Below are 12,685 nucleotides of genomic sequence, written 5' to 3'. Positions count from 1 at the left end.
GGCAACCCTAAGGCAAATCTATCATGGGCTTTCTTGGCAAGGTTTGTTCAGAGAGGGTTTGCCATTGCCATCCTTTGAGGCTGAGAGAGTGTGACTTGGCCAAAGGCATCCAGTGGATTTCCATAGCTGAGCAGGGATTCGAACCCATAGTCCAACGCTCAAACCATTAAACCATGCTGGATCCTTTGATTTTGAATTTTGGAATCCCAGGTAAGAGAAACTCAACCTGTACTATTTTAAAGGCAGATATATAAATTTAAAATGTTGTTTATAAAATTATACATTCATACATTTTAATTACCCCCCAATAACAACAGAATCCATCTTAAAAATAGTACAGATCGAGTCTCGCCTATCCAGAGGTTCAACATCCGAAGCATTCAAAACTCCAAAATGGTGCGCATGGGTGGCTGGGTGTGCGATGCCTTTGCTTTCGGATGCAGGCTTTTGTTTCATGCACAAAATTGTTTAAAATACTGTGTATAAAATTACTTTCTGGCTGTGCTTGTAAGGTGTATATATGAAACACCGATGGATTTGATCCACCCGCAACCGAAACCTTTCTCGCTCCCTGGCCACTCCGTTGTAACCAAAAGTAATGCGCGGCTCAGATAAAATTCAGAAGCTCTCGAGACTTCTCTGTGTGAATTATTTTATTACAAATACATTGTATTTTTAATATTTAGGTTGAAACACAGGTGCCAGAGAAAAAAGCTCCAGCAACCCGGAGGAAGAAAGAAGATGGTGCGTTTTAAGACACAAGGGTTTAAGGACAGAGAAATGGAGGGGGAACCATTGACCTCCAAAAAGTACTTTTGGCACAGTCCTTGGCAAAGGCAACGGTGGCATTTTGGTGCCGGCGGAGGAATTGGAGGACAAGTGGTCCCTTTGGCTCAGAAAAACAGTTCTTGCTAGTAGACACATCTTCAGCCTCGGTGGAGAACCTCCAAAGAAAGGAACTTTTTTGGAGACGGACATTAAAATTACATCCCTCCCCCAGCTTTACAAGGCTATCACTTTCCTAGTGTGAAATGCAAAAGAGGAAGACTCTCCTAGCTAGGAAATAAAGGCATGTGCCACTTTCCAAAGAGATTAAACGCAACTACGCTCTCCAAGGCACGCGATGGTTCCGGATTCAAGGCACGACTTCTGGAAATCGCAGGGCTCCCGGGTTGCTCCCCAAAGAAAAGGACCGCAGAGAGGAAGGACGGTTTGGCTCAGATGCTTTTAAATGTCCGTCCGCACCTTGAGCGGATGAAGGATACAGGCGATAGACGGAAAGAGTTTGCTTCCTAGAGGTACAGCCTGGTATTCTTTGGCCACTTTGCCCATGAGGAGGCATCAATAAGGGCGAGGCGGCATCGTTTTGGCGGCCACGTCGGGGTACGGACGCGGCGGATCTGGCGTATCAATGGGTTGGTAGGAGCTGCGGTCTTGGCCGACATTGAAGGCGCCTGTAAACGAAATGCAAAAAAGCATTTAGAAGAGAAGGTCTGCAAAGCCAAGTGCCCAGAATGGAAGCACAAAGGTTGACTCCATTGAATGCATCTGAGACTTAAGTCTCTGAAAGCTCATGCTGCCAACTCCTTTTTTCCCGTTAGTCTCAAAGATGCTACAAGATCTCTCCACATACTGATTCTACAGACTGACATGGCTATATCTTTGTATTCTACTAAAGGTTGAATATCCCTTATACATAATGCTCAGGACCAGGAGAGTTTTGGATTTTGGAATATTTCCAGATGTGTCGTCATTGTCGCATGCCTTAGGAGACCCTAAGGGTTTTCTTGGCAGGTTTCTTCGGACGGCTTTGCCACTGTCATTCTCTGAGGCTGAGAGGGTGGATCTGTAATGGGACAGCTTGCAGACGAGACCCAAGTTTAAAGCTGAAATTCATTTGTTTCATAGATATCATACATCTCTCTCTCTCTCTGTGTCTATGTGCCTTCAAGTCTCCTATTGATTTAAGCAAACCCCTTGATTTTTTTAAGGGTTTTTTTAGGCACGGGGTTCTCCAAAAGGCTTACCTAGGCTGAAGACGTACTCTCCGCCTCGCTCCCGGTACATCTGGTAGGCGAAGAAACAGGACAAGGGCTTGAGGAGGAGGCTGAAGATGGCCATGCCGTTGGAAAAGCGCATGGGGTCTGTCAGGAGCCTTTGGTCCCGGGGATAAAAGAGGCCGAAGTGAATGATGTCTGTAAGGATTGTCAGGAACAGACCGGTCAGGAACTGAAAAAGAGAAGCATCCCCAAATCACACGCTGTTGGGCTTCAAAGTTTCCCAGTTTGGTCATCCCCTGGTTTCCATTAGATCTAGTTTCTTTCTTGGCGCCAACATGGTTTGTGCACTGGACTATGGAGTTTATTATAAGGGAGGGAAGCGCCCAAATCCCACCGACAAATGGGGATTGAACCTGGGAAAATCAAGCAAGAGCAGGATTGTTTTCGGACAACGTCGCTTGAGTTAAGCATTAACTTGACATGAACCCATGAAAAAATTATGCCACTTTTTAATTTCAGGAAAATCCCAAATGGCCCTACACAAAATAAGAGAGGGAAAGTTGAAAAACCAACCATGAGGATGGCGTCAACCGAATCCCTTTGGGCCACCGCCCAGACGCCCAAAGCGAAAACGGTGAAGTTACTCCAGGAGTAAGAACTGGGCAACCACAGCTCCATGCTGCCCCTGTTTGGTGTGGAAGAAAAATAATAATAATCAATATATATACATATATACATATATATACGTACACCCCTGGCATAAATCGGTATGAAAACAACTGGACAGTGATTTTGCACCAAAATGGTTTTTGCAAGATTAAAACAACCAATTCAACAGCCCTCAACCTTCAACTCAAACGGATGTTTCCATCCCAAAGAAAAGAAGATTTAGGTTGACTCTTCCTTATCCAAAATACTTGGGAACAGAAGTATTTGGGATTATGAAGTCGAAGGCTTTCATGGCCAGCATCCATAGTTTTTTGTGGGGTTTTGGGGCTCTGTAGCCATGTTCTGGAAGAGTTCCTGAAGTTTCGTCAGCATCTGTGGCTGGCACCTTCAGAGAATGCTATTTGGGATTATCTCTAAATATCTGTATTTGCATATACAGGCTGAGTCTCCCTTATCCAGAAACCCAAAATATCCCAAATTGTCCACATGAACGGCCAAGTTAGTGGAATTCAAGGATTTGTAGTTTTGTGAGATGTTTAGCCTTCTCTGTTAGTGGTGCCCACGACAAACTACAAATCCCAGGGTCCCATTGAGCCCCGGCAGCCAAAGTGATGCCAAACTGGATTAGAGTGAACGCAGCTGTAGTGCTCGGATTTGGCGGAGCAAAAGGGATCCAAACCACATTGGTTCATAACCGGATCCCAACATTGCACACTTCATGAGTGGAACGCACGTGGCATGAAAAAGCGTGCGAGGGACTCACCATATTGTCAGCAGCCAATGCACCAGAATGATGGCCTAAGGAGAGAATGGAGAGCACACAAGGCGTGAGATACTTTTCTATCTTAAAGGAAAAGGAAAGAGATTAATATCACGGATTATTTTGCAATGCAAATTTAATGGCAGACAACAAAAGAAGACCAAGGTTCGAGTCCCCTCTCTGCCGTAGGAAAGGAGGCAAGTCACACTCTCTCAGCCTCGGAGGGAGGCAAAGGCGAACCCGCCCGGAACAAATCTTGCCAAGAGAACCCCCTAATAAATATTTTTAATGCAATTTAACAGAAAGGTGCCATCGGAAACCGCTTCGTTGTCAATTCTGAAACACGGGAAGCGGCTCTAAACGCAGCCCTTGTCCTTTTTTAAGACTACAGCTCTCCAAATCTTTCTTCTGGACTACAATTCCCCCACTCCCCCAGCCAGCACTTATAGAAACTCCTTGTTTTAAGACTACAGCTCCCCAAATCCCCAGAACTTGGAGAAGTTCCTTTTTTTAAAAAAAAGACTACAACTTCTCAAATCCTCAGGGTTTGGAGAAGTTCCTTTTTAAAAAGACTACAAGTCCCCAAATCCCCAGCCAGCCCTCTCTGGCAAAGAAGGCTCAAAAGATCTTGGGAAACTACCTGTTTGGGATTTGGGGAGCTGTAGTTTTTCTTTCAAAACACAGAAACCTCTCCAAAAGTTTTGCAAAGGCTCTCCTTTGCAGAGGTTTGGAGAGTCCTGTGATTGATACCAAAGTAACTTCTTTCAAACCAGCCCCAAAGACCCCCTTGAAAGAGAGGTATCCTGGGATCTTGGGGAGATAAAAAAGTAACTTCTCCAAGCTTTTCCCTCTGTTATATCTTCCATGCGCCTTTTTACGCACCAGTTTGGCATCTATTCCAAACCTTGGAGAGGGTGTGCTGGCGTTTTGCACACTCCTTGCACACTCACCCTGGCCCCCTGACCCTTCTGCCCCTTTGCACACGTGTCTTTCACGCATTCACACACGCATCTTACACGCATTCCTCTCTTTTTTGCTGCACCTTTAGGTTGACTGCTGGCACCTCCATCCAGAAAACTGGTTCTTCCTTTTAAACCCAGATCCTTTTCTTCTCTTCTCTTCTCTCCTTTCTTTCTCTCTTGCTTTCTTTTTCTGAGTGCTCCGCCCCAGTCAGACCCGTGACTGCTTTCCCTGGGATGGAGGGAAGGAAAAAAGAAAGAAAAGATAGAAAAGGAGAAACTCCTCCCTCGGGAAAGGGGATGTCCAGGAAGCACAGCTGATCCGGAGTGACGCCGCTTTAAAGCCACAGGAGTGGGAAAAAAGAAGGGAAGGAAAAGGACCTCTCCAAAAAAAGGACTCAGAGGCATGTGCAGAGTGCATCCCCCCATTTCTCTGCATGCATACCCAAACCTGGATTTCTTTATTGGTCATACAGTTGTGCCTCCAAATCCTGAAAGAAAAGGCACCCTCAGATCAGGTTTGGGTTTTGGAAGCTAAGCAGGGCCGGCCCTGGATGGCCCTTGGAGGGGAGACCGACTGGAGGGGATGCTTTTTGAGAACTTGCAAAGCCTCCTTTTAAAGACCTCTGGCCTTAGAAAATAACTGTGAAAAATTCATAGGGTCTCCATAAGTTGGCAGGTGACTTGAAGGCACAGACAGTATATATAGGATAGGGCCTATATATATATACACACACACCCCCAAAGGCATCAGATCCTGTCTGGTCTTGGAAGCTAAGCAGGGTCGATCCTGGATGGTCCTTGGGAGGGAGACCAACAAGTGAGACCAGGCTCTGTTTCAGAGGCAGGAACCACCTCTAAAGATTCCTGGCTTAAGGAAACCTTATGGAATGACATATGAAAGTATGAAAATCATGATAGATGACTTGGAGGTACAGCCACAAGGCCCCAGGCCCTGTCTGATCTTGGAAGCTAAGCAGGACCAGCCCTGGATAGCCCTTGGAGGGGGAGACAGCCAAGTAAATGTGGTGTCAAACTGGGTATTTCAGCAGCGCTGCAGAAATAACTGTTGCAAAAATAAAGCAGTTTGACCGAAAGAGGCACAGATCTGAACTTGAAGAAAGCTTAATGTTTAAATTATTTAGGAAGGGAGAAAGCAAAAGTGACAGAGTCATTTTATCTCTAGGACGGACTTCCCTTTTACTTTTTAAAAAGGCCAGTTTCTTAGCAAACCTCTCTCCTTGGTGCCAACCCAAATCGTGCAATGTAGCTATTTTAATCTCCTTGCGCCCGGGGACGTCTCCTTCCCGGGCGCGATTGCGCGATGCCAACAGCCTTGCCATTTCAGCGGCCATGAGAACGACATCCGCGGCGGAGGAAGTAAGCAACAAAAGTTACAAAAAGGGAAGGTTATTTGGTGGTTGTTGCTTTTTTCCCAGCAAGAGAAGGAGTGCTTTTTTTGCAACAGGAAAGGCCTAGTTCAAATGCAGAGTCTGCGCTTTGCACGCCGAACAGAGCCTTGGCCAAAACTTTAGAGGGTCACCACTGGTCAATATACACATTTATGAGAGATGGACTAAAGGCATTTATTTGCCTATGCCCTTTATTTGCAACCAAGAGGACTGGAAACTTGACTTTATATTTAGGGGGAAAGCATAGCTCAATGGGAGAGTGCTTTGCGTGCCGAAAGTCAGAGGACACTTTCCTTTGAAACCTTGGAGAGGTATTTGCCAGTCTCTGGCCTCATTCCCACTACCTTTTAAACCGGATCGCAAATTGGTATGAACCCGGTTTAAACGGTTTGCACTTGAACAGCGATTCGGAGAGGGCACCCCATGCGCTAGACCCGTTTAAACTGCATCTTTTTGATGCACCTTTTTGGATAAATCGATTTCACGCAAGTGTGAACCAGATGCGGATCGGAAACAAAGAAGATGCCGAGGAGCTTTTTGTGTGAAGGATAACTATCTCTTTATTTACAGCTCATCCAAATAGGAACATGCAAGCACAAAAACGGCATTGTTACTAAAAGGAGGAACAGGAGTGGGTCCGTTTTTTCCTTTTCCCCGGAACGTCCTGTTCCTCTCTGTTGAGAAAATACCCTCCATCCCTATATCTCAAATCTTCTAAAAGAATGATAAATGAATGGAAATGGAAGGAGCTCGCCAAAGGAGTTAGCTGCTGCAAACAGGCAGGAAAATGCGAACGGTTGATGGAGCTGTCTCCGATTCTTCAAGGTGCAATGATGCAAAATCATATTGAATGCCTTCAGAAATTGGTCACGCTGCCATTTTGCAATGGGTTATCTTTATTTAGGGGCATACGGCCGAAAATTACCCCTGCCATTTGGGTCCAAAAATATTGCTCCTTTTGCCAAATAATAAAAGACAAGACTAACCAGGAAAGTTAGGTCCTTGGGAATACTCACTTAACAACAATAGAACAACTTATTAACCCATAAATGGCATGTGTTTACTGCAGTAATACAATGTCAAGCATCCAGCTGGAATAATGGACTCTATAAAGCATCTAGAAGAGGATCATACAGCAAAAATATTATCAAGGGATCCCATCTCTAAAACTTAAAGCATCAAGGGGACCATCCGAAACGAATCAGGGAATATCCAGAATTCAAACTTAAGTCCATTTAAAGAAGATATAAAGTGAATTTATGATGGAGGTTCTGCAGAAACGTTGCAAAGTCCCAGCTCAGTTTGCAGCATCCCAGTCCTTTGGTGAGTCTTCCGCCTTTCCAGATCCTAGTTATAAATTAATGCTTGGCCCACTTTTGGACCAAAAGGAAAAACAAAAGGCACCCAAAGGGGACCCTTCTAAATGTTAATAAAGGATCCTTGGTCTCCGTCGGCCGATTCGGGCTCCACACAGCGGCCTTTCCGTCGGATCACCCTCCGGTTGCGGTGGAATTTGGCGTAGCAGCGCAAGCCTAAAAGCAAAAAAGAGAGGAATCTCGAGAGTCCAGGAGAAAAGCAAACTGTGACCGAGGATATTTTGGGATAACTTGGCAGAATGTGATTGCTTTTTTCTATTAATAGGAAATTATCTATATACAGTATATAAAACGTCAGAGTTTGGGGTCTGAAACTGATTCTGCAAAACAGAGAATCTCTAACCGCTTCAGAAATGCACAATATGGATTTGCAAAAATGTTTTCGTGTGTATGGTTTCCCCTTTCCCACACGGGAGCAAGGCTGGCTCTTACCTTCTGTGCACATGCAGTCGTCATAGCATTTATTGTTAAGACCTCGGTTGTGGGGTTTGCAAAGATGTTCGCGCAAGTCGCAACAGCAGCCTGTTGGTGCAAGGAAGAAGCGGTTAAGAAATGCATCCGTCCATGTCGTGGCTCCATCTTATGGCATCCTGGGATTTGCCATTTGTTGTGGCACCAGAGCACTGTGACAGAAGGCTAAGCATCTCATAAAGCTACAAATCCCAGGAGTCCATAGCATTGGGCCATAGCGGTTAAAAAGATGTGAGTCTACATTATTGCTGCATGTCTATGGAGACGCAGAATCACTCTCCTTCTAAGACCGCCTTACGCTAAGTATGTGTAAAGTTACATACCATAATGAAGACCATGATATAGATTCATGGTCATAACCCATAAACTGACTTTTCTGTCCCCTTTGGCTTGTTTCTAGTCCTCAAGAAAACCGATACCCGCCTGGGAGGCAATCGAGGTGATGATCGCAAGGCTCCCCTTCAGCCGGCGCTGTTTCGTTGCCGCTCTGTTTACTTCGTCGTTTATCTGGGAATGAGAAAGACGGACACAAATAATTTTTTCTAAACGAGATTTGGTGTTGCTCCTTAACTGGCCTGTTCCCCCTTCAACGTATTCTCCATATATGTAGAATTGCAGGTCCCATCGTTCCTGGTTGGTATGGGAAAACCTTTCAGACCGGACATTGCACCCATGCATGGAGGACCCCTTTAGCTAAATGGTGCCAGTCCTTTTGGCTCCACCGCCTCCTTTTCCTTTGGCATGCAAGACCCCTACTCTATTGGTGAACTAGAACTCCCTTTTCTATAGAGGCAGTCACACCCTCGAAGCACCTTTTTTCCGGACTAATGACCACATCTCCGGCCGGAGGTCTTCGTAATCGGTCCAGTCGAAGAGGGTCATGTCCAGGGTGGGCATCACGTCTCCGTCTGGCCTGAGCCGGGCCCGAGGTCGAGGGGAGGTAGCTTGGAGATGAAGAGGCTCCTCCGTCAATGGTTTTGGGGTCGACCCAAGCAGGGAAGTTGGAACTGACCCTCCGGAAGACCCTTCTAAGTGGAGGTTCTGCAGCCGCTCTTCCAAGTTTTCTGGCTTCTTGTACAGTGCGCTCGGACCCGGGTCCGATGTTCTTCCTACCAGTGGCGAGAAGAAGATTCAAATTCAAAAGAGTTTAAAATAACAGAAGTGAATATGACTTTGCAGGCCATAACACTGTGGCGCGGAGCTGAGCTCTGTTTTGCAGACCTCGAAACCGCAACACCGCAATGTCACCAGCCGCCCTACCTTGGTGCTGCCTCAACCTGTCTCTTCGTCCATGCCGCCGGTGCTCCCGGTTCTGTTTCTTCCCCCTCTCCGATCCCGGTGCATGATTCTCCTGCTCAGGGTATGGGAATCCAAAGCCCAGGAAGACCTCTTTTTGCCGGAGGCCAGCCGGCTGCTCCCACGATCCCAGCTCTTGACCCAAGGCAGGCCAACTCAAGAGCCGTGGGGCAGCCTTTTCGGGAAGTCCCCGGGGTCTGGGGTCCAGACGGAGCCCGTTGTGCTTGCGGGAGCCATGCCGGCGGCGGTGCGTTGTGGCTCGCAGCTGTGGCGTCCAAGCATCCCGGCTTGGGAAGGTGTTGGCTACTTCGGGGAGGCTGGAAACCACAGCCGGACCAGAGTCCAAAGCATTTGCAAGGCTGATAGTCAGGATGCAGAAGACCAGGATGGAGGAGAAGGAGATGGAAATGCAAGCCATGTTTCCAGATGCTGAGGGTCACCTGTAATGGAAGCAGAATGATAATACGGTGGGTCCTTGGTATCCACTGGGGTTTAGTTCCAGGAACCCTCCCATGAATAGAAAAATCCATGGATGCTCAAGTCCCATTAAATACAAATACAGATGGATGCTCAAGTCCTGTGAAATCCAATAGGATAGCAAAATGGTATCTCTTATATCAAATGCTTTGCCTTTTGCTTTTTTGGAATATACAGCAGGCCCTTGGTATCCGCCGGGGTTTGGTTCCAGGACCCTCCATGGATACCAAAATCCATGGAAGTCCCATTCAATACAATGGCGTCCCTTATATCGTATGGCACAATAAAGGTTTGCTTTTTGGAATTTCCATATTTACGTAAATCTTTGAAAGCCACGGATGCTTGAATCCATGGATAAAAAAAATGTGGATATGGAAGGCTGACTATAATAATATTGATATATGAAAATGTCAGTTGACGTAAATGTCAGTTGTACAGTCAGCCCTCCTTATCTAGCAATATTTTTTATCCATAGAGTCCACCATCCGCAGCTTGAAAATATTCCTAATAATAGTGTAAACCTTGATTTTCCCATTTTAGATAAGGGACACCATTTTGATGTGCCATTGTCTTTAAAGGGACTTGAGCATCTGTGGGTTTTGTTATCCATGGAGAGTCCTGGAGCCAAAGCCCAGCGGATGCCAAGGACCCACTGTATTTATTTTAACAATTTATCTTCTCTGTAACAGAACCTTAATCAATATTATGATTTAAAAATTAAAAAAGAAGTAATGCCGTCTTTGTGACATGGTCGGGGTTTGCTTTTGGTGACGTCGCAAGGCGTCTTCCAGGACTCTCTGGGGCCGGATTTGGCAACCTCATCCATAATGCATAACTTTCCATGCTGAGTTTGGTTTTGGAGTTATCCAAGGAATATGTGCGCAAAGGGGTTTTCATATGGAAATGAAGGTAATCAATCATTTGGGGAGGAACGTTCCTCTGATAGGAGAACAGTGCCACCTGAAAGAGGGCCCCTGTCGCCGCACGCCAGCTGTTGTGCCAAGCTGTTTTGTGGGTCTGTTTTCAAAATGCCAAGCCAGGATGGCATCTAGGCCTATTCTCCGACCCATTCGCAGCTGGTTCGCTTTCAATGAAAGAATGCCAGGAAGGGAAAAAGAGAAGCCAGAGCAGATGGCCAACTTTCCAAGCTTTGCAGGTGGCTTAAAATTTCGCCTCCCTCTGCGCCAACCTTCCAGGCAAAACCTTCTAGGAAACGCCATGCGCCTTGTTCGAAACTCATGTCTGGGTTGTGTCGCTTAGGACTTAGGCTAAAGGATGGAGATCACTTTCTAGAGCCAAAATTACGTCCCTAAAAAGATTTCTTCATGAAAAAATGTCTTCCGCCACATGTGTGAACTTCGGTTCCGGCCGCCATTCCCTCCTCGCGCACATGTCCGAGGCGTCCATCCCCGTTCAATGAATCCCCAATCCATCGGTGCCAAAAACGGACCCCTGAATGGGACTTGGCAGGGACGCGAGGATGATGTATGAGCCTCTCGGAAGCGCATGGCACCGGCCAAGCTGCGCACGCCAGCCGCCATGCGGTGAAGGAGCTGGAAACGGGGGGAAGAGCATTGTGTTGCCTGAAATGAGCTCTCCGTACCCCGCTGGGCCCGTCTCCATCTGCTTTTCCCCCTTTCCCCGAAGGCCAGGATACCAGGCGATGCCGGGGCCTGGGAGAGAAACCCAAAAGCGAGAGAGATGGACATGCTTCGCCGGGTTGGTGCTACCCGCCGAGGAAGGCCTCTGGCGCATACAATGCGCCGAGAAGCTTCCTAAGGGAGAGAAAAGACACCCCCTAAGGACCCATTCTCCAAAGCCCTTTCTTCCCTTCTTCTTCGCTATTATCTTCCGGATGATTTCCTGCACATTCAGATCGGTTTTTGTGAAGCCGGTGCCTCCTGGGTCCGACCCGTTTTCGGTGCCAGCCTTGGCATCCCTTTCTTTGCAAACCAAGACACCCCCAGTCCTAGATCTTTTTCTTTCCTTTCTGCCACCCAGCTATTCACGATTGTTCTTCTGAATCGGAGATATGGACATTGTACAATCCAAACCCAGCTTGGGAAAAGTTGTTATCCGCCGTCACAGTTGGCTTTGGCTTATGGGGAGACCACCATCAGGTCTTGTAAACTCAGGTCTTGCATGGCATAGGGAAAATACAAAGGGAGATTGCATTACAGGGGGATTGGTTCGCTCAAGGAAGCCACAGCTGCCCCGAGTTTGCAAGACCTGGCTTTGCAAGGTCTGAGTGTGCAAGACCTGACTTTGCAAGACCTGACTTTGCAAGACCTGACTTTGCAAGACCTGAGTTTGCAATGCTTGACTTTGCAAGACCTGACTTGCAAAGTCTGGGCAGCCATGCTTTCCTTGAGTGTGTCATTTAACCTATAATGCAATCTCTATTTTCCCCCTTCATCTTGTATGACTCTTATCAGCCTCTTTCCTTCCATTGCTTCTGTTCAACAAGTATTATTAATTTTATTATTATTATTATTATTATTATTATTACTACTACTACTACCACTACTACTACTAGGCCTTTTCCCAACGCTTGTGCAATGGGGAACTGCTGCCATCTGGGGTCTGACCTATTGATCTTTGCGACTTCTTGACCTTGTGATTGATCGACTGTAAAATGAAAGAGAAAGAGGTGCATTGATGCCAAATTAATTTCACTGGGAATAATAAAAAGGATCCTGATTCCCTACCAGTAAAGAAGACTCATTGCAATCGATCAATCAATCAATCAATCAGTCTGTCAATCAGTCCAACATCGGATCTATCCCCGGGACTTTTATGCCTCCGACTTCCAAGTCTGCGCTTGTTTCGGCAAAGCCCCTTTCTAATCCTATTTGCACAGCGCATTGGCTCGGACCATGCCATTTCATGTGCCGCCGTGCAGAGAGCACATCGCCTGCTATTTGGAGATGGATGGAGACGCGGATCATAGACGGACAAAGAGACAAAGCCTCCGCAGCAAGAAATAAATGTCTAGCAAAATCAGCAAGTTGGCACCTGAGGCTTTATAAAGCAAGGCAATACCTCTCTGTCTGTCTGTCTGTCTGTCTGTCTCTTTCTCTCGCTAACCATTCATCATCATTTGTTCATGTCTTTCTCTATGCGGCTTAACAGAGTTATTATTGATTTAGTCCAATTTTTATTGCATTACAATTTAGGGATTATATAAAACGTCAACATTTAAAAATAGCAACGCAGTGATCTATCTATCTATCTATCTATCTATGACTATCTATCTAGTTATCTG

The 12,685-nt window shown here is 46.3% G+C and overlaps 2 protein-coding genes across 6 annotated transcripts in view; both read right to left on the bottom strand.

Moving 5' to 3' along the window:
- Positions 1–635: 635 nt before the first annotated feature.
- LOC121936146 (angiotensin II receptor associated protein) lies at positions 636–5,019 on the bottom strand. 3 transcript variants are annotated; one of them, XM_042478023.1, is made up of 5 exons: positions 4,472–4,650; positions 3,433–3,467; positions 2,574–2,685; positions 2,028–2,229; positions 636–1,454 (listed from the first exon to the last, which is right to left on the bottom strand). In XM_042478023.1, the coding sequence occupies exons 1-5, from the start codon at positions 4,496–4,498 to the stop codon at positions 1,342–1,344; spliced, it is 489 nt and encodes a 162-aa protein (XP_042333957.1). In that variant the 5' UTR covers positions 4,499–4,650; the 3' UTR covers positions 636–1,341. The 3 variants fall into 3 exon arrangements, with proteins under 3 accessions (XP_042333957.1, XP_042333955.1, XP_042333956.1); XM_042478021.1 differs by having other exon boundaries at positions 4,446–4,639; XM_042478022.1 differs by lacking the exon at positions 636–1,454 and having other exon boundaries at positions 2,057–2,195; positions 4,446–5,019.
- Positions 5,020–5,933: 914 nt separating this feature from the next.
- DRAXIN (dorsal inhibitory axon guidance protein) overlaps positions 5,934–12,685 on the bottom strand; it is a 9,972-nt gene continuing 3,220 nt past the window's right edge. For 2 of the 3 annotated variants that reach the window (XM_042478001.1, XM_042478002.1), the window contains exons 3-7: positions 8,908–9,383; positions 8,460–8,756; positions 8,071–8,154; positions 7,609–7,698; positions 5,935–7,332 (exon numbers count right to left, since the gene is read on the bottom strand). In XM_042478001.1, the coding sequence (XP_042333935.1) occupies positions 7,220–7,332; positions 7,609–7,698; positions 8,071–8,154; positions 8,460–8,756; positions 8,908–9,361 (1,038 nt within the window). In that variant the 5' untranslated portion in view covers positions 9,362–9,383 and the 3' untranslated portion in view covers positions 5,935–7,219. Of the gene's footprint in view, positions 7,333–7,608; positions 7,699–8,070; positions 8,155–8,459; positions 8,757–8,907; positions 9,384–12,685 lie in introns of all 3 variants that reach the window. The other variant, XM_042478003.1, reaches the window with a different exon arrangement.

This window comes from Sceloporus undulatus, chromosome 7, assembly GCF_019175285.1.
Source record: "Sceloporus undulatus isolate JIND9_A2432 ecotype Alabama chromosome 7, SceUnd_v1.1, whole genome shotgun sequence".
NCBI lineage: Eukaryota > Metazoa > Chordata > Lepidosauria > Squamata > Phrynosomatidae > Sceloporus > Sceloporus undulatus.
This window is presented reverse-complemented; position numbering and strand designations above follow the sequence as displayed.

Excerpts from the sequence above, each read along its gene's own strand:
- LOC121936146 (XM_042478022.1), bottom strand. The coding sequence starts at position 4,817 with ATGGGGGGATGCACTCTGCACATGCCTCTGAGTCCTTTTTTTGGAGAG. Across the intron at positions 2,686-3,432 it reads CATTGGCTGCTGACAATATG|GGGCAGCATGGAGCTGTGGT; the intron begins GTGAGTCCCTCG and ends CACACCAAACAG. Across the intron at positions 2,196-2,573 it reads CGGTTGACGCCATCCTCATG|ACATCATTCACTTCGGCCTC; the intron begins GTTGGTTTTTCA and ends CAATCCTTACAG.